Genomic DNA, 22,514 nt, shown 5'->3' with positions numbered 1-22,514 from the left:
CTGTTTAGGGATACGATAAATGTTAGATATTTGGGAACCTTTTTAGTGAAATTAAAATTATCAAAAGTTTATGAAAATATTAATTGATACATAATTCTCAGCATAATGAGGGTTGAGATCCTGTACAAACAGTGCTAATTATAAGAACCGTAAGAACAGATCTGAACCATTGTTAATTTAAATCAAGGGTTGATATTGATTATAAATAAAACTCTTATAATTAAAAATTACTACTAACAAATTAGGGGTAATTTTGTAAAATTGCTAGTCATTTGACCATTTTCTATTAAATACAAATTCCACCAAGGTTTTTTAAACTAAAATAACTTTTATATACTTCATTATTTTTTTTAAAAATATATACCATAAAATCAAGTATTTTTTTATCTGTAATATGAGTACCATATTGCTATACCTTTTTGTATTTATAAAAGTGTTTTTTAAAAAAAGTTAACAAAAGGTGTTTTATATTTGTGCTAATAAGGTGCTGATTATGTGTTGATTACAAAATAATACAAACAAACACCAAAAGTAGATATAATCAGCACATCTGGTGTGCTGATAATGGAGAACGATTGAAGATGTTGTGCTAATGTCGTTTATGTTGATAATGGAGAACGATTCGAGGACGATGTGCTGATAATGAAGAACGATTAATGATGTTGTGCTAATTATATAGTGTTGTGCTGATTATATTTTTTGTAATTATTTTTAATTAGTTATAAATAAATATGGTCAAAAAGTCTAAATTACCCCTAAACTAATTTTTTATTGATGGACACTTGTCAATTATGTATTGGTTCTTATGGTTCTTACAAACTTAAGTGTTTGTATTTGATCCCATTCCAGCATAATGATCCTTAATAAATTTAAAACAATTCATAAAAGTAAAAGCATAAGATCGATTACAAATATAAACAGGTCAGTAACAGGTCTATTTCTGAAATTACCAGCCCTTGATAAAATTGTTGTTAAAGAGAGAGAGAGAGAAACGGCTTGGAGAACATGGCATGGAGAGAGGGAGTGAAAGTACCAAATCCTAACTGAAAACTAAGGGTTTTGTTACAGGAAAAGTATAAAAATGGCCATTGACCAAAACCATTTTTAGATTTGGCCATCTAATGAGTCCTTGCAGCGACGCATCATGCACATGATGAGTCTTTTGGAAATCCCTTCACTGATACCCAATAAAATATGGACACATGACGTTTTCATAACTTGCAAGTGGGGTCCCAGATGCATGAGGTCCTAGATGCATCAAGCACCGGAAACTTTCAGATTCGTCAGAAACTATGGATGTTCGCCGGAAACTTTCAAATCAGAAGGTGTGATGTTGATGGGGGATTGTTGAGGAAGATTTGTTTTTTTTTTTTTTTGGAGTTGATGTTGATGCTGGAAACTATGGAGGTTCGCCGGAGACGATGTGAGGTTGTTAAGAAAGATAGAGTTTTTTGGAGTTGTTTAAGCTTTCAGGAAACTTTAGAGGTTCGCTGGAGACGGTTGTGGGATTGTCGAGAAAGATTGGGTTTTATAGAGTTGTTTAAGTTTGAAATCTTGCCGGAAACTATCGAGGTTTGCCTAAGACGTCTAAAGGACGCATGAGGTGGCCAAAGACTCATCCCGTGCATAATGCGTCGCTCCAAGGACTCATGAGATGACCAAATCTAAAAATGTTTTTGGTCAATGGTCATTTTTGTAATTTTCCCTTTTATTATCGTTTCTGAACAAAGATATTTCTTGCACAAACTTGCCTTACTGGTATGTTTGTACTTGTTTTGTATCATGACTTTGGATTCCGATTGAAGAATTCATCTATAGCGGACTGGGCACCAACAGTATTTGTTAGTTGAATCGTTGCGACGATTGAAGTGGTAACAGTCCTCCTCTGGAAACGAGGTCGATGGCAAAATGGTGAACTAGACCGATCTCATGGACCCGGTACCAGCGGCAGACGTGGCTTGTGAGTTGCCAACACTCTCGAACGGAGGGAAAGTGAGAAACTTTGATTTCAGATTAATAATCTGAGACGAATACATTAAATTTAGTTTATGCTTTAACAAAACAAGCCCTAAACGGATTAATGTTGAAAACAAAAATCAACTAATTGTGCAAATATTAAACCAACCCATTTTCCAACTCACATATACAACAAATCAATCAAAATTGTCAAAAACAAAACAGGCATTGTTTTGTGCTCTTCTTTCAGCACATCTTTTTTTTTTTTGAACGGCAAGAAACGACGTGCCAACCACCGCGACACCGGGCGCTGTGGCCAAGGTCGATTACTCGACCGCCGCCAGCCCCTTGACTATCCTAGATGCGCAGAAACCCGACCTCCACCCGCCCGAAGGCACGATAGTGGAATAATCGGTAAAACCTCGCCTCCCATCCAAGACGAACCGATGCCACCCGTATTCGCCCTTCACCTGGATGCCGCATAAAATAATGGGGAGAGTGGGAGTCGAACCTGGGTCACATCTAACTTTAGCAATTTAATTTCTATGAACATATCGCTTGCTACAAAAGTTAGTAGCTATCATAGTTCTAACAAATACAATATCAACATCAACAACTTCAGCATCAAAGGTTATGCTTTGAGATGACAAAATGATTCTCATGAATGTCTAGTCGGGTTGTTTTGCAAATGATTGATTCTCAAACTCGGTTCATCCTGTAATCATCAAATCGAAATTGAAATTTAGACACTTGGCGCGTCAAGTAGAAAGAAGAAACCCAACTTTATATTTTTATGACGTCTCATTCGCAGTTTTTCAATAAAAGCCCAAAGATATTGCTACACACCAACTAACCTGCATGTTGTAACCGAAACTTGTAGGTCTAAAATCCAAATGCCCCTACATATATAGATAGATAGATAGATACAAATGAAATCTTAAATTTAGTAGGATAAGATAATACTTTAACAAAACTAGCATCTCAAAAGTAATACATTTTATTTATGTGTTTCTAAGTAGTTTTAACATACCAGACCATGCATGCTTTGTTGAGCCTCAAAAAAACCATCATGAGTTGGTGCCAATGAATTTAATTGGCCCTACACACAAAAAAAAAACAATATAATTATATTATATTATATATAGAGAGAGGAAGGTTAACGTACATTACGGCTTAACGTACATCACGTACGACAGGTAATTACGCACGTTAATTTCAAAATCACGCATGTTATAACTCAAAAATCCAAAATCACGCACGTTGAAACACAATAATCACGCATATAGAAAACATTAATCACGCATGTTATAAAACAAATCACGCATGTTATCGTACGTGAAGTACGTTAAGCCATAATGTACGACATTAACCAACTTTGGCCCCACAACGTTGGCATTAACCAACTTTAGCTCCTCAACTTTAATAATGGCATGTTTAGCCTTTCAACTTTGGTAATGATATGTTTAGCCACTTAACTAAAACAGCTTTAGCCCATCAACTTTGATAATGACATGTTTAGCCCCTCAACTTTAATAATAACATGTTTAGCCCCCTAACTACATCAAACAACTATAGCCCCTCAACTTTGATAATAAACAACTTGATATCTCAACTTTGATAATAAACAACTTTAGCCCCTCAACTTTAATAATGACACGTTTTGCCCTTCAACTTTAATAAAGATATGTTTAGCCCTTCAACTTTAATAATGACATGTTTAGCCACTTAACTAACACAACTTTAGCCCCTCAACTACAATAATAAACAACTTTAGCCCCTCAACTTTATAAATGACCTGTTTAACCTCTCAACTTTAATAATGACATGTTTAGCCCCTCAACTTTATAAATGACCTGTTTAACCCCTCAACTTTAATAATGACATGTTTAGCCCCTTAACTAAAACATCAAACAACTTTAACTCTCGTGAATTGCTTATTTTTATATACGTTTCGAACACACTGTGGAGCGCGGGTGGTAACCCACTAGTTACTCGATAAAGTTGCCAACTTTGACCAATTTACATATATATATATATATATATATATAGAGAAAGTATAATGTACTTCAAGGCTTAACCTACATTAACATACATGACAAAAAATATAACGTGCGTTATTATCATAGAACGTGCGTGATTATAGTCCCATGCGTGATTATGTGGTCCCATGCATGATTATGTGGTCCCATGCGTGATTATGTGGTCCCATGCGTGATTATACCCCTGATCCAACGGTTACCATTGTCTCCTACGTGATGTATGATAAAGCTTTTTGTGTGTTAACCTTACTCTATATATATATATATATATATATATATATATATATATATATATATATATATATATATATATATATATATATATATATATATATATGTGGGCCGATATTGTTACATCATCTTCAACGAGAAAACTTTATAAATTGGCAAAAACTGAAACTTCTCAAATAGGTTGAACAGGTTGAAACTTGTACAACCTACTAAAGTGCTTTGTTTAAAAATATTATACTGTCAATGTTAATTTAGTAGTATAAATATTCTAATTGTAATTTAATACATTAAGTATTTAGAAAACTTTAAAAGTGTCGGTGAATCGACCCAACTTGTTTCAGCCTAAACTCATTTTGAACCAATACCCCCCCCCCCTCTTAAATTTGCCAAATTTAGTACCCCCAATAGTACACTCTGTTTAAACTTTAAAAAAAAAAAAGTAAATATATAGAGTTTACATACCAGTCCCTGCATGCTTTGTTGGTTAACATAGTAACCATCATGAGGTGGTTCCATCAAGTTTAACTGCAGTTAAATATAAAGATGTATATAACCAATTATATATTTATTACAGTTCCAACAAAAAGCTAACTACCAAAGATAATAAAATAAAAAAATCATACCAGTCCCTGTACATTTGGTTGGGTCCCATAATAGCCATGAAGAGTTATGCCATCTGAGCTCATATTTTCCTATCGACAAGATAATTTACGTTAAAAATTCGGTTAACCAAACACAAACCTACAACATGATACAAGAAACAAAACTAACCATTTGCTGCAAGCTGTCTCGAGCTTCAAGCATTACAGGTTCAGGTTCTAATGGTACCTGCATGTTTTGAACAAAAACAGCAAGTTATTAAAAAGAGTTAGATGCCATTTTCGTCCCTGAGGTTTGGTCAGTTTTGCGACTTTCGTCCAAAGGTTTGTTTTTCCGAATCTGGATCCAAAAGGTTTGAAATCTTGCCATTTTCACCCGGCTCATTAACTCCATCCATTTTTCTCCGTTAAGTCAGGGGTATTTTCGTCTTTTTTGTTAACTTGAAGGGCAATTCGGTCTTTTTCACTTTATGTACAAGCATTTAGCATAATGTACAAATATTCAAAATACCCTTAACGGAGAAAAAAGACGGAAATATCCTTGACTTTAATGAGAAAATGGATGGAGTTAACGAGCCGGACAAAAATGGCAAAATTTCAAACCTTTTGGATCCAGATCCGGAAAAACAAATCTTTGGACGAAAGTCGCAAAACTGGTCAAACCTCAGGGATGAAAATGGCATTTTACTCATTATAAAATAAATTTAAAAACGAAAGCAAAAAAGTTCCCACTACTAACCTTCCGTTTCTTACTTACACTCTTTCTTTTACTCGTTTTTACAGAAACACCTCCTAAATTCTCATCTTCAACGTCACGGAACGAAATCGCACTATTACTCGATTCTTTATTATTCACATTTACACACGTTTTCAAAGCTTCAACAAGTGCACGAAACGCAATATCATAACTTTCTTCGGATAACGACCCTTCTTCACCTAATTGAATCGCGTGTTTGCATAAATCATTATATAGTTGCACCCGTGTTTGCAACCGTTCATTCGATTCACCCTCTGATTGATCACTCTTTGCATCTTTAGTCCATCGTTTTAAAATATAACGAGATGGAATACTCGGAAGCCCACACATTAGTAACACAATCAACGCGTGTCTACAAAGAAACCCTTTGTACTCAAACAAAAGACACGAACACCAAATCTCGGATTTTGTCTTGTGCCATGTCACCGTAAAGGTTTCATCCTTGTCACTGTCGTTGACCGCGTAGATCGTGGTCAACTCATCTTCGCGTTCCGGTTTAGGATGACACCCCGCCATCCCTAAAGTCTCGATTTGGAATTTTTTGAAAATTGTATGAGTGTAAACCGATGACATTTGTTTTTCCCATGGTGACGGGGATTTCAACGCCGGTTGTTTGTGACACGTGTCGAAATCCGCAATCGCTTCTTCTTGATAACGGTTTTCGAGAATCGAACCGTACTGTCGGATAAACTCTTTGAGCGTAACCTTCTTGTGAATATATTTATCGAAGAAAGAATTCACACTTTCGGCCCGTTGGGTTGTCGACATTCCCGCCAAAAACGCATCTTTCATAAACGCAGGAACCCATTTTTTTCTATCTTCGTATAAAGAATGAAACCACTCGTTTTCGTGAAGCTCAAAACAACCAGCCAACTCCCACCACCTCATATCAAATTCTTCCTCTGTCAGTGTTTTATATATACAATTGTTAAATTTCGACATGAATTTATCGTTTCGTCGTATAACATGCGCAAGGTTCTCGGGAATCTTTTCTAGGATACTCCAAAGCGATATACAATGTCGGGAATTCGGAAATACTTCGATCGTCGCCATTTCTAACGTTTTTCCTTGATCGGTGATTATAAATTTCGGAGCCTTTTCAATCCCGCCCATCGATCTGAGCCACATTTTCATTAACCAAACATACGTTGACTTTGACTCGTCTGCAACCAACCCACACCCGAGTAACATAGCTTGGAAATGATGATTCACCCCGATAAACAGAGCAAACGGCATTTTATCGTTGCTTCTAACGTAACTTATATCGAAAGAAACCACATCGCTAAAGTAGGTGTAATCTTTTCGGCTTTTGGCATCAACCCAGAACAAGTTTCTTAACCGTTGATCTTCGTTCAAATCAATCGCATAGAAAAATTTAGGGTTTTCTTTCTTGACATGCATGAAATACTCGAGTATAACTTGACCGTCACCTTCTTCAAGAGATAAGTAACGCCCTCGGTCAAAGTTGTAGTTTGACTCTTCCCTTAAAAAGTCAACGGTGCTATTCCCGAACGACTGTCTCGACATCTGTACGTACATTTTCTTCGTTCGTTCACTAACCGCATAGAGAATGTCGATATTGTTTTTCTCGGCTAACTTTATGTTCTTATGAATTCTAAAATGATACGCTAATGCCGGTAAAAGCTCGTGATTATGTTCTTTTATAAACTCATGGATATACCATTTTCCGTCTTTTCTTCTCTTAACATGCATGCTTGCTTTACAGTCGGTTTTCTTAACACTTGGTCGCCTATGGGTCCCGCCATCTGATTCCGGTGTAACACCGTATCTTGAACACGCAAACTTAGCGTCGATGAATTCCTTTGACTTTTTTGACCGACGGCTGTTTTTTATCGATGTGGTGAATCCCATAGACTTTGCGTATTCTTGATAGAATGCATATGCGGCTTCATGGGATTCAAACTCTATACCGTCATGTAGCTCGTAATCTTTATCTCCTTCAACATTCGTAACGTTTCTTGCAGGCGAAGTAACAATTTGACCGTCTTTATCACTTCCTTCATCAACCGTATCAGGTATGTTTCCACTCATAGCTTCTTCACCTGCTAGTTTATGAAACCGTAAAGCTAAAATTTGTATTTACCAAATAGCCTATTCGCCTATTCGCTATTCGCTCGCTAACTCCGATTAAACGACGAAATATAAAACAAAAGATTTTGTTCCTCACATTAGAATAAAGGTTAAAAAACATGCTAGCGAACCTTGACGTTTTCGAGGGGGGGGGGTCGAAAACGTATATACCCAAAAATTTCTATACGAAAACTACATATATAACACTACTGAGCGAAAAGTTCGGGGGTCGGGCGCCCCCGGCCCCTTCAAAGCTGTGCCAATGTCTACAATATCATTCTAATCAACAATTTCAACAGCTACATCCATAAATCAGTCAATGTTGGTCCAATCTACAAAACCCTAGCCAATGAAAACTTCTTATTCTCAAACATAAAAAAGACCAAATTGCCCCTTGAATACCATCATATTTTCAATTTGTACCAAATCAAACCTATCATCTAACTGCAATTCACTTCTTCAGAACCCAAATTCTTGAAATTTATCATACAAATTCATACTTCTTTCATGATAAACAAAAACCCTTAAATATCAAGAAAAATAAACAAAATAATAAAGAATTTACCTTTTTTTCGTTCAAGTACCAATTTTTAACACACAGTGACCAAGAACGATCTCAGATCAAATACCCAGTAACCCATTAGCGCATCCAGCAAGTGTGCACCGTTCGTGGTGAAAAACCCTAACAAACGACGGCGTTTCAGTGGAAATTTTTAAAAATGTTTTGTTCTTTTTGTGTTGGTGTGATTGAAATAGCAAATTGATGGTGGGTTTAATTTGGGAAATCGAGGTGGGATGTGGGTTTTGTTCAGATTCGTTGTTGATTTGAAAGAAAGTTGAAGAATTTAGGGGTGAAAGGTCGACTTCAAAGCCATACGCAAAAACAATTCCACGTTCTTGTCAAAAAAAAAAAAAAAAAAAAAAAAAAAACCCGGGTTGAACCGTTTCTAAGTTCGACCCATTATGATATCAAACCGGTTTTTAATACATTGTATATTTAAACTTCTTTTTTGCGGTATGGTATAAAGTGTCTGTTTCATATTTTTTTGCTCGAGTTTGAGCATCGTATAAAACATGTATTTAAACCATTGTATATTAAAACTTTTTTGTGGTATGTTATGAAATTGTCAGTTTCGTATTTTTCGCTCGAGTTTAAGCGTCGTATAAAACCGGTTTTTAAAACATTGTATATTAACTTTTTTTGTGGTCATAGGATGAAAAGATCGGACGCTCGAACTCGAGCGAAAAAAATAAGAAACAGACAATTTAAAGAGGAATGGAAAGAAAATCATATAAACTTAAGCAATGAGAAAAGTGTGGTTAAAACATTGTATATTAAAACTTTTTTTGTGGTCAAAGGATGAAAGGATCGGACGCTCAGACTCAATTGAAAAAAATATGAAACGGACAGTTTATAGAGGAGTGGAAAGAAAAACATATAAACTTAAGCAATGAGAAAAGTGCGGTGGTAGATAGTGGTGACGGATATACAACCTTAAGGAATAGAAAGAAAATCATATAAACTTAAGCAATCAGTCACTCACATTCAAAATCATATGTATTGAGGACAAAGAAAGAAATACCTAAATTCCATCACTTATATTAACAAAGAGCGAGACACATCCAACGCTCCATTACCTGCAGACCCAATTATTGTTCCTCACTTTCTTACACACCAACTTCAATAAACCCTAAAACCCCATTATGAAAATATGGCATAAAATAGATGATAAATTGATGTTTGTTTACGGTTAAATGAGCATGACGGCGGGGACAATGCTAAGCGGAGATCTCAATTACAAATCGTATACTTACTCTAGTAGAGTAATTATGTGCAATTACACTAGAATGATTACATAATTACTCTTCTAATTTAAATATATAATTTTTTAGATTCCAAGACTAAAATACGTTCTTAATAAGATGGGGAAAAAATTTCAAAAAAAAAAAGAATATTCCTTCACTTCTCACGTTTAGTATGTTAAGCTCATTTTTACAATAACGTTATCATACATGTATTTGTATTATTTTAACTTGTAATACTACAATAATAAGAGATTTGAATGTTTAGTAAATTATCTTTGTTATAATTAGAAGTTATAATTAACCAATATTTCTTTTATAAATTTTTATAAATAGTTGATAAATAATATACAATACATTAGGAGTTTTGAGCATTTCATTATAATTAGAAGTTATAATTAACCTATATTTCTTTTATAAATAGTTGATAAATAATATTCAATACATTATGAGTTTTGAGCATTTTACAAGCAAGAAAATATATTTCATAAATGGAATCCATACATACACCAATATACGCAAAATTGATTTCTTATCCTTTCACGTCTCATACGTATATAAATACACCAATAGACGCAAAATTGATTTCTTCTCCTTCCACGTCACACTTGCTAACTAGATAGCAAATGATTTTCAAATATAAAACACTAACATCGGTTTTACAATTCAACGAATCGTTTATGATAATCTCCTAGCATTTTGAATGCAAAAGGGTATATGATTATAACGACTTCTTTCTAGATGCATTTGAGAAAGAAATATAGAATACTCATTTCACCATGCTTTTGACTTATAATTAGTCGGTACGTAATGTTTCTTGATGATGCCTTTTGGCTTTTAGACCTATGATTTTATTAATGTTTGGTGTTGAATTATTGCTCAATTTAGAAGGCCTCTCTTTCATGTAACTAACAATTTTAATTGAGTGTACGCAAGCTCAACATCTATGAATCGTAGAAACTCTTTAAGGTTGCCTACACCTTGCTATTTATGTCGATCATTATTCAACACCAAATAACTTAATACGATTTAAGGTATAACAATAAAGGTAAAAGAGAAAATGTAGTTGTACCTTTTAATTTTTTTTATCTAAATATAAACTAGGGATGTAAACGAATCCAACTTTCGGCGAACATTTTATGAACCGTTCGGTAGGAAGTTCATTTGTGTTCGTTCGTTTGATAAATAAACGAACACACACAAGAAATTTCGTTTTGTTTAGTTAAATGAGTGAATTTGAACAGAGGTCGCATTCGTTCAATTATGTTCTGAACATTAGTAATGTTCATGAACGTTCAATACTTCATTAGACTTTTTAATTTCTATATTTTATTTAAACACTTTAAATTTTCCACGTAAGAAAATATATGTAATAATTATTAGTGTATAGTAAGTACATTGCATACCTTACCTTTTAATATATGTTCGTTTGTGTTCATTTGTATTCATGAACACTTGTTGATGTTCGTTTTTGTTCATTTGTGTTCATGAACGTTTACCTTCTATCTCGATCTAATTTCCATTTGAAAGCCATAACCAAACACATGTTACAGTAATTCATGAACGTTTGTTTGTACTCGTTACCTAAAATTATCCAACTTTGTTCCAACTGATTTGTTACACTTAGATCGATTTCAGATTCACGTATTAGTTTTGATTTGTTAGACACTTAAGACTCATTTGGTCATTTATTGAGACTTAAAATACTAGACTGAGTTGATATTTGTTATTTCTAGCTAGCCTGATCTTTGAGGCTTGTTAGCCTTATTTTTGTGACAATATTAGGCTGCTTTTTAATGACTTATTACCCTAGTTTTGTGACTTTGTGAGGCTGATTTTTGTGACTATATTAAACTGATTTTTACAACTTTGTTAGGTTGATTTGTATCCGCGTCAAGTCGAAACCGAAAACACAAATCAGGTTGTTCATAAAGAGGAAAAATATGCAAACAAAATGCCTTTGTAATAATCTTGAAAAATCTTTAAAACATGATACTAGCTTATATATTGATGGTTCAGATGTAATTTAAGACTTAAAAGTTTAAAGACATTTTTATAGATCTAGAATGTGACACCTAATTAATACATAATATTATATTATAAAAGTTTAATTCTTAATTACTAACTACATATATTGCTTACACAATTATTTTAACTATTTCTATAATTGATGATTCCGCATAAAGAAGCTTTTTCCAAAATTAAAATTGTTAAACACATATTTAAGAGTTATAATGCCACAAGAAAGATAAAAATGGTTAGCTATTTTGTCAATTGATAAGGACTTGTTATAAAATGTTAACTATAAGGACATGTTATAAAAAGTTAACTACAAAAATTCAATTTAAACAAATTAAATCTAACAAACTTAGAAAAAAAATTAGTCTATATATCACATATAATAACATATAAGGACAAAGATCCGTTAGGAACCACCCTTTATTGCGAGAACCGCGAGAATCAGTGTGAACACAAACAGTAATACCTAAAAAAATCTAAAAAACACCCAAAAAATTTTTTTTTATTTTTTTACTATTTTTTATATAAAAATCGCTACTTTTAGTATCCAAAAAAAAATTTTTTTTTAAATTTTTTTTTTGCTACTAAAAGTAGCGATTTGAACATAAAAATAGTAAAAAAATAAAAAAAAAATTTTAGATTTTTTTTAGATTTTTTTTTGATTTTTTAGGTTTTTTTGGGGGTTTAGTTTTTAGCATTTTAGCTTGGGGGGTGGGGGGGGGTTGGGGGGGGTGGGGGGGGTTTAGGTTTTTGGGGGGTGGGGGAGGGGGGTTTAGGTTTTTGGGGGGGGGGGGTGGGGGGTGGGGGGGGGTTAGGTTTTTTTTAGGTTTTTGAGGGTTTTAGTTTTTAGCATTTAGCTTTTGGGGGGGGTAGGTTTTTGGGGGGGGGGGGTTAGGTTTTTTTTGGGGGGGGTGGGGGGGTTTAGGTTTTTGGGGGGTGGGGGGTGGGGGTTAGGTTTTTTTTAGGGGTTTTTTAGGTTTTTTTAGCTATTTTAGCTTGTGTTCACATTGGTTCTCGCGGTTCTCGCAATAAAGGTGGTTCTCGCATGAACCTTACCCTAACATATAAAAACGTACAACTTTTTTTAACTTCAAGTTTATTATTGTTAGTATCAACCCGGATAAAGGAGAAGAGTTTATAATGATTACATCTGGAAAAAAAAGGATTCGGTTTTACTCCAGCTTAAACCCCCAAAATGATTAAGTCCACGTATATCATCATCATCATACTCAGTAAATCTCACCAATAGCAAAGCAAAGGAGGGTCTGAGGAGGATAAGATGTAGACAACCTTATCTCTACCCCGTAGGAATAGAGAGACAGCTTCCAGTGAGACCACCGACGATAGTAGTTTTGCATCAAGCCTTGGACATAAGGTACATAACACTCAACAATCGGGACAAAGACGAGTGCATGTACCCTTTTGTCTTTCAGCTATCAACGCCACCACATGATGCATGATTAACCGTCCTCAGCTTTTAACGTTATTTTCACGAAATTAGTAAAATAACTTTAGAATTAGTGCACTTTCACTTTTGCCCCCCGATGACCCACACATAGATACATTATATGCACATACCGCAAGCGGAACGTTAACTCCCCCGTTTATGTGTGTATATAATATATAATAGTTGTGGACACATATAAACGTGAAGCGATGGCTAATTTCTACAAGCAAGGTTAGGAAAGGATAAGATAATACTTCTAAGGCATATTCTGTTATGTGTGTGTATATATACACCTAAATAAGCAACATGTATTGCACATCTAAACCTTCCTTTTAAAACATATTAATCCTGAGTCTATAGAGAAATAATGAAGTTAAATGGGAGGGCATTGCTCATCATATTTCTGGTGACACAAAGTGTTGCAATTCTAACCGTCGCTAAAGAGTTTGATTTCTTTTACTTTGTTCAACAGGTGTGTTCTCAACTCTTATTTTTTATATCTTAACGTGTCACGAAAATCATTATTACTATAAACAACCTTTTAGAGACAAAAAAAAAAAATATGTTGAGTATGTATTATTGTTGATCCGCGCAGTGGCCAGGATCATATTGTGACTCGAGGCGAGGTTGCTGCTACCCGAAAACTGGGAAGCCAGCTGAAGATTTTAGCATCCACGGGCTTTGGCCTAATTATATCGATGGCTCGTATCCATCTAACTGTGACTCTTCTAATCCTTTTGATGACTCAAAGGTATTGAACCCGAAACAAAGTGATACTTCTTTTTCTAAAATAAAAGGGATGTTAATATGTTATGTTGCTAAATATAACATCTACTAAATAAATATACTGTGTGTATGGGTATAGGTTTCGGATCTTGAAAGTGTGTTACAAGAGCATTGGCCAACACTTGCGTGCCCAAGTGGCGACGGATTGAAATTTTGGCGTCACGAATGGGAAAAGCACGGTACTTGTGCAGAATCGGTTTTTGATGAGCGGGGTTACTTTGAGGCCGCACTTTCTCTCAAGAAAAAAGCGAACCTTCTCGGTGCTCTCGAGAATGCAGGTATGGGTACAATCGGGTTTTTTTTTCTCTCGAAATGTTAAGTAAATTAAGGGGAAGAAATTTAAGAAAACGGACAAGTTAACTAAGAAAATAACCAAAATAAATACCGAATAAATAGTTTTTTTTTTCCTACATAAACATCGTCTTTTTTCCATCAATAAAGCAATCACATGTTACATCTTTGAGCTAAAAATAAATGATATATACGCCTATGAAGTAGACATACCATACTGCGACATGTGTCCTATCTACTAACACGCCTAATGGTGATTCATTGGCTGATAAAGCAAAAGTTATGCTTGAGCGTGATCCATCAATCATCATAACATATATGATGACACGTGTCATGATTTGATTCGTCCAACTTAGACCATGTGTAGTGGTTAAGAAATATAATGCCCCCACCATGGGGCATTATCCGACACGTGACAACCCAGTCAGCATGGGGCGTTATTGCAAAATTGGCGTAGTGGGAATAATGCCCAAATAATGCCCCTTTCAATCCTTAAACAAAAAAAAAACAACAAAATGATTTCTCATTGATGGGTCAACCCAAGTCAAAGCTCCAACAATTGCAAAATGGCGTTTTAATAATCACGCCACATTCATTTTTTTTGAAAAATAACGCCCGGTAACGCCCTGTGTAATGGCGGCCGGGGCGTTATAAGGCGTTTTTTTTGAAAAATTTTTAAAAGTCACGCCCCACTACGGGTGGTCTTATAAATGTTATTTCGCCTATTGCGCCCAAACTCAAAGGATATAACGTGCCATGTGTAACATATTTATCGGATGAAAAAGTCTATATTTATGGTTGAAGATAATTAATTTAGTCAGATTTCATTTTAATAACTTTTATGTACAATAAATTGATTAAACCAATATGGTATTTAATTTGAGCACAGGAATTAAACCTGCTGATGGGGTATTTCACACAATGGGCCAAATCAAAGATGCAATTACAAAGGGTGTGGGTTATGAACCCTTTATTGAGTGCAATGTGGACTCCTCAGGGTACCACCAGATATACCAAGTGTACCAGTGCGTCGATGCATCGGCTTCTAACTTCATCAAATGCCCGGTTTTACCTCATGGGCGAGCCTGCGGGAACAAAGTCGAATTTCCATCGTTTTCATCTGCTTCGAGTCGTGACGAGCTCTAGATCATTCGTTAAAATCTTTTCTTTACTGGATAATTTGAATTTCGTTATACATTTGATAACTGATTGTTGTATAATTCATGATAAATAAATTTTAATTGCGTCAGGTAACTTTTGGTTATAGTGTTCTTTCCGATTATAAGAATATCATAAGATATATTTTGGAGTATACTTAAGAAATTGGAATTACCTTTTATTGTCCTATTATGGTATTTATTGGGCCGGTCCGGTAAGCCTTGTCCAGATGTGTGTGACATTTGCTGTAAAATCCATAAAGAATCTACAACGTATGTGATGAAACACTGATTAACACAAGGTTATCCCAGCTGACTGTCTCGTGTATAATGGAGGATAGAGGTAGGAGATATCGGCCGATGAAGAGAGATGAGAGTGAGAGAAAAGATCATACTTGCTAACTAGACAACAAATGAGCATAGTTATAAAACGCTAACAACGGTTTAACAACTCAATGGATCATATTTTTTAACAGTTAACAAGTCGTCTGGAAATCTATCTATATATGGTCACAAACGGAATTGTGAAAAAAACACGTCAGATATATATAAAGATTACAGATATATACACAGGATACGTTTTAACTTAAGATTAGTTGTGATGTAATGTTTGGCTCTTTGAGTTTTAGAAGTAGGGTTTAATAGTTCCTTAATTCATTGGCATTGAATTATTGCTCAAATATAAAAGCATCTCTTTCATGCAACTAAAAAACAATCCTAATTGACTGTACGCCACCTCAACACAGATCAAAACTTTTATAATAATAACAATAATTATCAGTATGGGCTAGCCCACTTGGTAGAGGCTTAGGGTCTGTTTGGTATGGGGTAATGGGATGAACGAGGTAATGAAATGGACGATATAATGGAATGGACAAGAGAATGAAATGGATCATTCCATTGTGATGTCAAGTATTTATATATGAATAGAATGAGTCATTACTTTGCATAATTTGACAGACAAAAAAAAGACGAAGTAACGAAACACAATTGCATTAAAAACAACAAAAATATAATTGTCTCAATAATAATAATAATAATAATAATAATAATAATAATAATATATTAATGGCAAAAAAATTAATAATTAAATTTTTATATATATTAATATTATAATAATAATAAAAATAATAATAATAATATATTTTTTTCGGTTCCTTGAAGGAATGAAAAAAAACACACCTTACCAAGGAATGAAAATTGTTATATTTTGAAGGAGTTACATTCCTTTGGAATGCTCAATTCCATTATCAAACGATAACCAAACATGTTTGTTTTCATTCCATCAGAATGATCTATTTCATTCCAACTTTCATTCCTTCATACCAAACCCTACCTTAGAGCATTCACAATAAGGCGTTTTTAGCCTTCATTTTTCCTTACTTTTCCATCTCATTCATTTTTACGTATCGTGGACTCCATTTTTTGGGTTCATTTTTCATATTCATATTCGTATTTTCTGATGTGACAGCTGACTAGACATGTTTTTAGGTGTTTTTTATACACTTTATTGTGGATGGTTTATGCCTCTTAAAGGAGAGGTCTCAGGTTCAATCCTGAGCAAGAGTGAATAACATAAAATTATTGGTCTAACAGAGTAGAGTAAGCGTTGCCATTAGAAAAATAATAGTGTTAATAATAGTAATACAGTTGTGATTTGCGAACACACAATTGCCAATTTGTTGGCAAGCAAGTTTAGGATAAGACAATACTTGTAAGGCATATTCCGTTTTGTGTGTATATATATACACAAATACATAAGCAACCTAACTTGTACAGCTTGTTTTTAATACAACTCATCTAGAGAGATAATAATGAAGTTAAATGGGAGGGCATTGCTCATCTCGTTTTTGGTCACACAAAGTGTTGCAATTCTAACCTTTGCTAAAGACTTTGATTTCTTTTACTTTGTTCAACAGGTTTGTTCACTTGTTATAATCAATTACTTTTAATATATTAAAATTTGGTTACACTTATTGGTGATCCGTAGTGGCCAGCAGCATATTGTGACTCAAGGCGAGGTTGCTGCTACCCGAAAACTGGGAAGCCAGCCGAAGATTTCAGTATCCATGGGCTTTGGCCTAATAATCTCGACGGCTCATATCCATCTAACTGTGATCCCTCCAATCGGTTTGATGGCTCAAAGGTACTGAACCTAAACGTGTCACACCCACAAACCTGGGCGCGCGACTTTTGTTATTTTATGCATATCACACACAACGAAAGTCTTAAAAAATCAATCAATAATAAGTTTATAAAAACTAAGCAAACACAACCATACAATCAACTAAACAACCATTACATTACATTACTAATTCAGAGTTAATATGAACATATGAATGCTTATATATATGATGTATATACTATGTGTATGCATATAGGTTTCGGATCTTAAAAGTGTGTTACAAGAACATTGGCCAACACTTACATGCCCAAGTGGCGACGGCTTGAAATTTTGGCGTCACGAATGGGAAAAACATGGTACTTGTGCAGAATCAGTTTTTGATGAGCGAGGTTACTTTGAGGCCGCACTTTCTCTCAAGAAAAAGGCGAACCTTCTCCATGCTCTCGAGATTGCAGGTATGGATACAAGAGTTTTTTTTTTTTTTTTTTTTTCAAATTAATGCTAAGTGCAATAAGAAAAAAAATCACGAAAACGGACAAGTTCAACCAATAAAATTTAAAAAATGACAATTGACTAAATTACTTTTATACAAATAATTACTTTTTCCACCAATAAAACAACTACTACATATGTTACCTTTGGGCACAACTAACGAAGTTTACACACGCCTATGAGGTGAAAGCATCTATTCACGACACATCGACACGTGCCCTCATTAAGCGGAAATTATGCTTGATGATGACTCACTTGGTGAAAGTTCACCAGAGGGTGACTCATTGGGCGAAATTTACGCCTAATAATGACACAAAGTTTAATTTTCGGTCAATGAGTTACCGTCACATGTAAATTTCGTCAAATAAAAACACCTATCATGACTAGTTCATCCACCGCATAGGCGTCATTTTCATCTTGTGTCAAGTGTTATTTTTTTTATCTGTTGAAAAGTCAATAAACTTTATGATTGACAAATAACAGTCAATGTTTTTTTTTTTTTTTTTTTTTTGTTTTGATAATTTAATATTCAACTTGTGAATTAAATCCTATATATATTATCACAACATATACTTACTATTCATGCACATATTCAATTTTGGTACAGGAATTAGACCTGCTGATGGGATTTTTTACACACTGGCCCAAATCAAAGATGCAATTACAAAGGGTGTGGGTTATGCCCCTTTCATAGAGTGCAATGTAGACTCCTCAGGGTACCACCAATTATACCAAGTGTACCAGTGTATCGATGCATCGGCTTCTAACTTCATCAAATGCCCGGTTTTTCCTCACGGAAGACCCTGCGGAGATCAAGTTGAATTTCCATCGTTATCCTCTGCTTCGAGTCGTGATGAACTCTAGATCAATTCTCCAAATCAATTCTTTATTGGATATTTTGAATTTTGAAGTAAATAAATTCTATTTTGGACATGTAACTCCTGATTATAATTATGTTTTCTTTCTGTCATGAGGGTGTATGATATGTTAAAAGTCACTTAGTTTCAACATTTTGTCATAAAAACAACTTGCCATATGACTTATGACTTTAAATATTTATTTATTTATTTTTGATAATATAATTAAGAGATTGGGCTTTTATACGTTTAAATGACCTGAAAACCTGTTACAGTATTAAGTGGGCCTGTCCAGCCCAAATCACAATATGGTTCAACACATGATCATGACCCAGGGGGATCCCACACTACGTGCAATGCATATTCATAAATAAATTCGTGTTTAAAAGTATATCATTTTACTATATACATGTTACGAATTTGTAATCACGATTTGAAATTCGAGTTGCTTAACGAATGATTTTCAATCAATCAAAAAACTGAACTTGTATTCGGCTTGCCTTTAACTCGGGTCAGTTTGTTACCCGACGAGCCAACTCTTTTTTTTTCCAGTTTTGATGATTTTGTATATTTTCTTAAAAAGACTCAGTTTTGATGATTTTGTATATTTTCTTAAAAAGACCAATAATAAGCTAACAAAAACTCAAATATATAAAAAAAAAATAATACACCACTAAGCTACCATTATACAAGATAAAGAATCAATCTATACGAGTCAACGAACGTTTCCTCAAGTCAAGTCAAATCAGTTCAAGTTTTTACACGAATGAGTTATCTTCAACTTAAACTCAGCTTTGCCCTTAATACCAACAAGCGTGAGAAAACTTCGCTCAAGCTTTTAACAAACCAATCTATACGAGTCAACAAAAGCATTGAGAGGCACGAGCTATTTTAACAACTCTATCGGTAATATATTCACCAAGCCGGTGACTATGTCATAAGTTTAGGGGAGAGAGGTGATATGGAAAGTTTGGGGGGTGACTTGTAACATGCTTGAAAGATTAGGGGATTGGTAAAAAAAATTGTGGGTCACCCTTTTTCCTTTTAGATCAAGTGATGAAGCAAAGAATAAAGCACAATAGGGGCAAATGATTGATTTTCTTTCTGAAAATCTACATTATTGTATAGGTACAACTTTATATGCATGATTTACACATCATTATAAAATTAGGTTTTTTTTTGTCATATTCAATGTACACTATTTGACAAGTTGGGTACAACTACCCTATGCATGAACAAATTATCTGCCACCAAATGTAGAATACATAATTTATATACTTCTTTAAATGGATATATATTATATACTATATGATATTTCTAAATGACATACATATATATCACAAACCCTCCATCCATCACCAATATCACAAAAGACCACCAAAAGTTTCTCCACATAAGAGTTTAACTTCACTTGGAGTTCAAATCCAATGTGTATGACCTTGACTCAAAGTCAAAGTCAACGTCATTCACATATTCACTATTCAAATCAAACCTCTTACTCTTACTAACTTGACAATTACCATCTGATATTGTACTCCCACTTCTCTTCCTTCCACTCCCAAAATTACTATTCTCACTCTGATTCTCGGGCTTCACATCCATCAATGACAAAACAAGATTATCCTTTTCGTTTCTTCCAGAACTCTCAGACGACGTTAATGAGCTTTCTAATGACGATTTGGTTTTCGGGTTTGTTTCAGTATCCATTTTTAAACTTGAATTCTCTAGTTCTGTAAGAACTGATAAAGAACTCGGACATCCGTTGTCCACCATGGAAACTAACTGTGACAGCTCAGCTTTCGCGACTTCCACTTCTATAGTCGATGAATTATACCCCGCAAGTGTGTCTTGCGCTTTTTTTAAAACTGACTGTAGATACTTTCCTTGCGCCTCAATTCTTAACTGTAAATGTCTTTGTACCTGAAACAACCAGCAGTCAGTGACGGGTCCAAGATTTTCGAAATTCTGACGAGAATATGCACTAAAAGATTACTTTTGTTTTATATACACTATATTAATACAAAATGTTTTATATACTTTTTTATCCATATCTAAAGTTTATACATCAAACATACACAAATGTACTTTTCTATATATTTATTTATCTTTTCTCTTTTACCTCTATTTGTTCATGAAGTGTTCTTTGCACTTCCATTTGCATCTGAAGAGCTTGAGCAATCTTTAAGCTTCTGATACGAAAAAGATTACAATTCATCAGTCTTTTAACATTTTATCTAAAGAAAAGATAGATCATATATAGGTAAAAAATGGATTACTCGTTATTCTGATTCGGGGTTTCATCGTTGTGATCCATACTTGTGACATCACTCTTATGATCATCTACAAATTCTGCATCAAAATTGATCAAAATTATGCATATATAGTTATATAGTTATATAAACTCACCTTCTTGCTTACTTTCACTGCAAGCTGGTGACTGTTGAATTTTTCCCAGCCTAAATTTCTTCATGTATACACAAAAATATAATTATAATTTATAAAATGTTTCATACTAAAGAAAATTGTTAATTGGCAAACAAACTAAGGCTAAAAGTACCTGTAAATGACTCTTTAAGTGGTACAAAGTAAGCCCATGAATGCTCATGACTCGCATCAAGGATTTCGGCGTTGCTTCTTTCATACCATAAGTGAAAAAAAAGACGTTAACTTTTAAATACCCAACAAAAAAATATTCGAGTAAAAGAAACATTTATTACGATACTCCAGTGTTCAGTCAGTTATCCAAATTTGACATTAAAAAAAAGAAACATTTATCAAAAGTACACATGTTAATGTTACTCACTTTCCGGGCCTCCAAGCTGCGCGACTGCATCGACGAACCGTTGGTGAAGCTCAGGAGTCCACTTGAGTCTCGGTTTCGCATCGCTAGATAAAACCAAATTCAAATCCTGATTTTGATGTTGTGTATGTTGAATATGTTGGATATTCTGATCTGCCATGTTCCAGTTTCTGGAAGAGAAAAAGAACAAAAGAGAAATGATATGTGTAAGTGTAGTATGTGTGTGTATATATATGTGTGAGTGTATTGGTGATCAAACATAGAATAGGATTGGGTTAATCTAGTTTGATTCTCTTTAACTCAAGATTTGTGTCTGAAATATGTGGCAGCACAATGTAAGTCTTTATAATTGAGGGGGGGGGGGGGGTGGGTGGGTTATTCACTTATTCTAATAAATATTCTCACTCCATATCAGGAAACAAAAGTGGGGTAATGAGGTGAGGGAATATATGCTCTCATGAGCTGTTTCTCTGCCTTTCTCTCAATTCACATTTATTTTCAATATTATTATTATTCACCCACAAAACAAATTAAAAAAAAGAAGAAGTATATTTTATTCATTTTCCTTTGACTTGAATGGCATGTAGAGAATCTTTTATGGTGCAAAAACAAAGAAAGCAAACACAGTTCCATTTGGGTCTCTCAAAAGGAGAGAAAAAGTGCATGATTTGTTTTTATCCTCATGTTTTTAATCACCCACTCTTCACATTTTTCTTTTCACAAATCAACACTCATCTTTATATTTTTATATTTTTATTTTTATGTAACAAACTAACAATCATGAGTTATATAATCCAAAACTCTTTCATCGAAACACTTGGTGTGCATTAAATTGTAACGTTTGTAACGTTTCTTATCGGAATTTTGAATTAGTGAATATCAAAAGCAAAGATCTTTGTTCTTTATCTTGCTTGATTCCTACTGAATTAAGGAACCCTACCATGATGTTAATGGGCTCAACTTTCTAAAACTGAGGGAAACTTTGAGGAAAGGGGATTTATGTTAGTGGGATGGGTGATTTTTGATGGATATTACTTTTGGAGATTGAAAGTGATGGCAAATGA

The 22,514-nt window shown here is 34.2% G+C and overlaps 4 protein-coding genes across 11 annotated transcripts; 2 read left to right on the top strand and 2 right to left on the bottom strand.

Annotated features, from left to right (window-relative positions):
* Positions 1-2,458: 2,458 nt before the first annotated feature.
* On the bottom strand, positions 2,459-8,604 carry LOC110895798 (protein FAR-RED IMPAIRED RESPONSE 1). 2 transcript variants are annotated; one of them, XM_022143153.2, is made up of 8 exons: positions 8,239-8,604; positions 5,565-7,645; positions 4,998-5,054; positions 4,850-4,918; positions 4,689-4,751; positions 2,987-3,055; positions 2,811-2,855; positions 2,459-2,671 (listed from the first exon to the last, which is right to left on the bottom strand). In XM_022143153.2, the coding sequence occupies exons 2-8, from the start codon at positions 7,632-7,634 to the stop codon at positions 2,615-2,617; spliced, it is 2,430 nt and encodes an 809-aa protein (XP_021998845.1). In that variant the 5' UTR covers positions 7,635-7,645; positions 8,239-8,604; the 3' UTR covers positions 2,459-2,614. The 2 variants fall into 2 exon arrangements, with proteins under 2 accessions (XP_021998845.1, XP_021998846.1); XM_022143154.2 differs by having other exon boundaries at positions 5,565-7,648; positions 8,239-8,603.
* A 4,583-nt stretch (positions 8,605-13,187) lies between these two features.
* Positions 13,188-15,283, top strand: LOC110895799 (intracellular ribonuclease LX). Its single transcript, XM_022143155.2, has 4 exons — positions 13,188-13,414; positions 13,538-13,693; positions 13,808-14,006; positions 14,909-15,283. Exons 1-4 carry the CDS (start codon positions 13,310-13,312, stop codon positions 15,163-15,165), a joined length of 717 nt encoding a protein of 238 aa, XP_021998847.1. The 5' UTR covers positions 13,188-13,309; the 3' UTR covers positions 15,166-15,283.
* A 1,672-nt stretch (positions 15,284-16,955) lies between these two features.
* LOC110895801 (ribonuclease 3) lies at positions 16,956-18,801 on the top strand. Its single transcript, XM_022143156.2, has 4 exons — positions 16,956-17,095; positions 17,167-17,322; positions 17,558-17,756; positions 18,401-18,801. The coding sequence occupies exons 1-4, from the start codon at positions 16,991-16,993 to the stop codon at positions 18,655-18,657; spliced, it is 717 nt and encodes a 238-aa protein (XP_021998848.1). The 5' UTR covers positions 16,956-16,990; the 3' UTR covers positions 18,658-18,801.
* Positions 18,802-19,812: 1,011 nt separating this feature from the next.
* Positions 19,813-21,863, bottom strand: LOC110895802 (myb family transcription factor PHL8). 7 transcript variants are annotated; one of them, XM_035980436.1, is made up of 6 exons: positions 21,454-21,863; positions 21,208-21,284; positions 21,057-21,114; positions 20,927-20,990; positions 20,770-20,839; positions 19,813-20,570 (listed from the first exon to the last, which is right to left on the bottom strand). In XM_035980436.1, exons 1-6 carry the CDS (start codon positions 21,608-21,610, stop codon positions 20,058-20,060), a joined length of 939 nt encoding a protein of 312 aa, XP_035836329.1. In that variant the 5' UTR covers positions 21,611-21,863; the 3' UTR covers positions 19,813-20,057. The 7 variants fall into 7 exon arrangements, with proteins under 7 accessions (XP_035836329.1, XP_035836330.1, XP_021998849.1 ...); XM_035980437.1 differs by having other exon boundaries at positions 20,770-20,836; XM_022143157.2 differs by having other exon boundaries at positions 20,927-20,999; positions 21,454-21,765.
* Between the last annotated feature and the right edge of the window lie 651 nt (positions 21,864-22,514).

This window comes from Helianthus annuus, chromosome 12 (genome assembly GCF_002127325.2).
Source record: "Helianthus annuus cultivar XRQ/B chromosome 12, HanXRQr2.0-SUNRISE, whole genome shotgun sequence".
Taxonomy (NCBI): Eukaryota; Viridiplantae; Streptophyta; class Magnoliopsida; order Asterales; family Asteraceae; genus Helianthus; species Helianthus annuus.
This window is presented reverse-complemented; position numbering and strand designations above follow the sequence as displayed.

Excerpts from the sequence above, each read along its gene's own strand:
- LOC110895801 (XM_022143156.2), top strand. The coding sequence starts at position 16,991 with ATGAAGTTAAATGGGAGGGCATTGCTCATCTCGTTTTTGGTCACACAA. Across the intron at positions 17,323-17,557 it reads ATCGGTTTGATGGCTCAAAG|GTTTCGGATCTTAAAAGTGT; the intron begins GTACTGAACCTA and ends GTATGCATATAG. Across the intron at positions 17,757-18,400 it reads CCATGCTCTCGAGATTGCAG|GAATTAGACCTGCTGATGGG; the intron begins GTATGGATACAA and ends ATTTTGGTACAG.
- LOC110895798 (XM_022143153.2), bottom strand. The coding sequence starts at position 7,634 with ATGAGTGGAAACATACCTGATACGGTTGATGAAGGAAGTGATAAAGAC. Across the intron at positions 3,056-4,688 it reads AACAAAGCATGCAGGGACTG|GGCCAATTAAATTCATTGGC; the intron begins GTATGTAAACTC and ends TTTTGTGTGTAG. Across the intron at positions 2,672-2,810 it reads GTTTCGGTTACAACATGCAG|GATGAACCGAGTTTGAGAAT; the intron begins GTTAGTTGGTGT and ends TGATGATTACAG.
- LOC110895799 (XM_022143155.2), top strand. The coding sequence starts at position 13,310 with ATGAAGTTAAATGGGAGGGCATTGCTCATCATATTTCTGGTGACACAA. Across the intron at positions 13,415-13,537 it reads TCTTTTACTTTGTTCAACAG|TGGCCAGGATCATATTGTGA; the intron begins GTGTGTTCTCAA and ends TGATCCGCGCAG. Across the intron at positions 13,694-13,807 it reads ATCCTTTTGATGACTCAAAG|GTTTCGGATCTTGAAAGTGT; the intron begins GTATTGAACCCG and ends GTATGGGTATAG.
- LOC110895802 (XM_022143157.2), bottom strand. The coding sequence starts at position 21,610 with ATGGCAGATCAGAATATCCAACATATTCAACATACACAACATCAAAAT. Across the intron at positions 21,285-21,453 it reads GCAGCTTGGAGGCCCGGAAA|AAGCAACGCCGAAATCCTTG; the intron begins GTGAGTAACATT and ends ATGGTATGAAAG. Across the intron at positions 21,115-21,207 it reads ACTTAAAGAGTCATTTACAG|AAATTTAGGCTGGGAAAAAT; the intron begins GTACTTTTAGCC and ends GTATACATGAAG.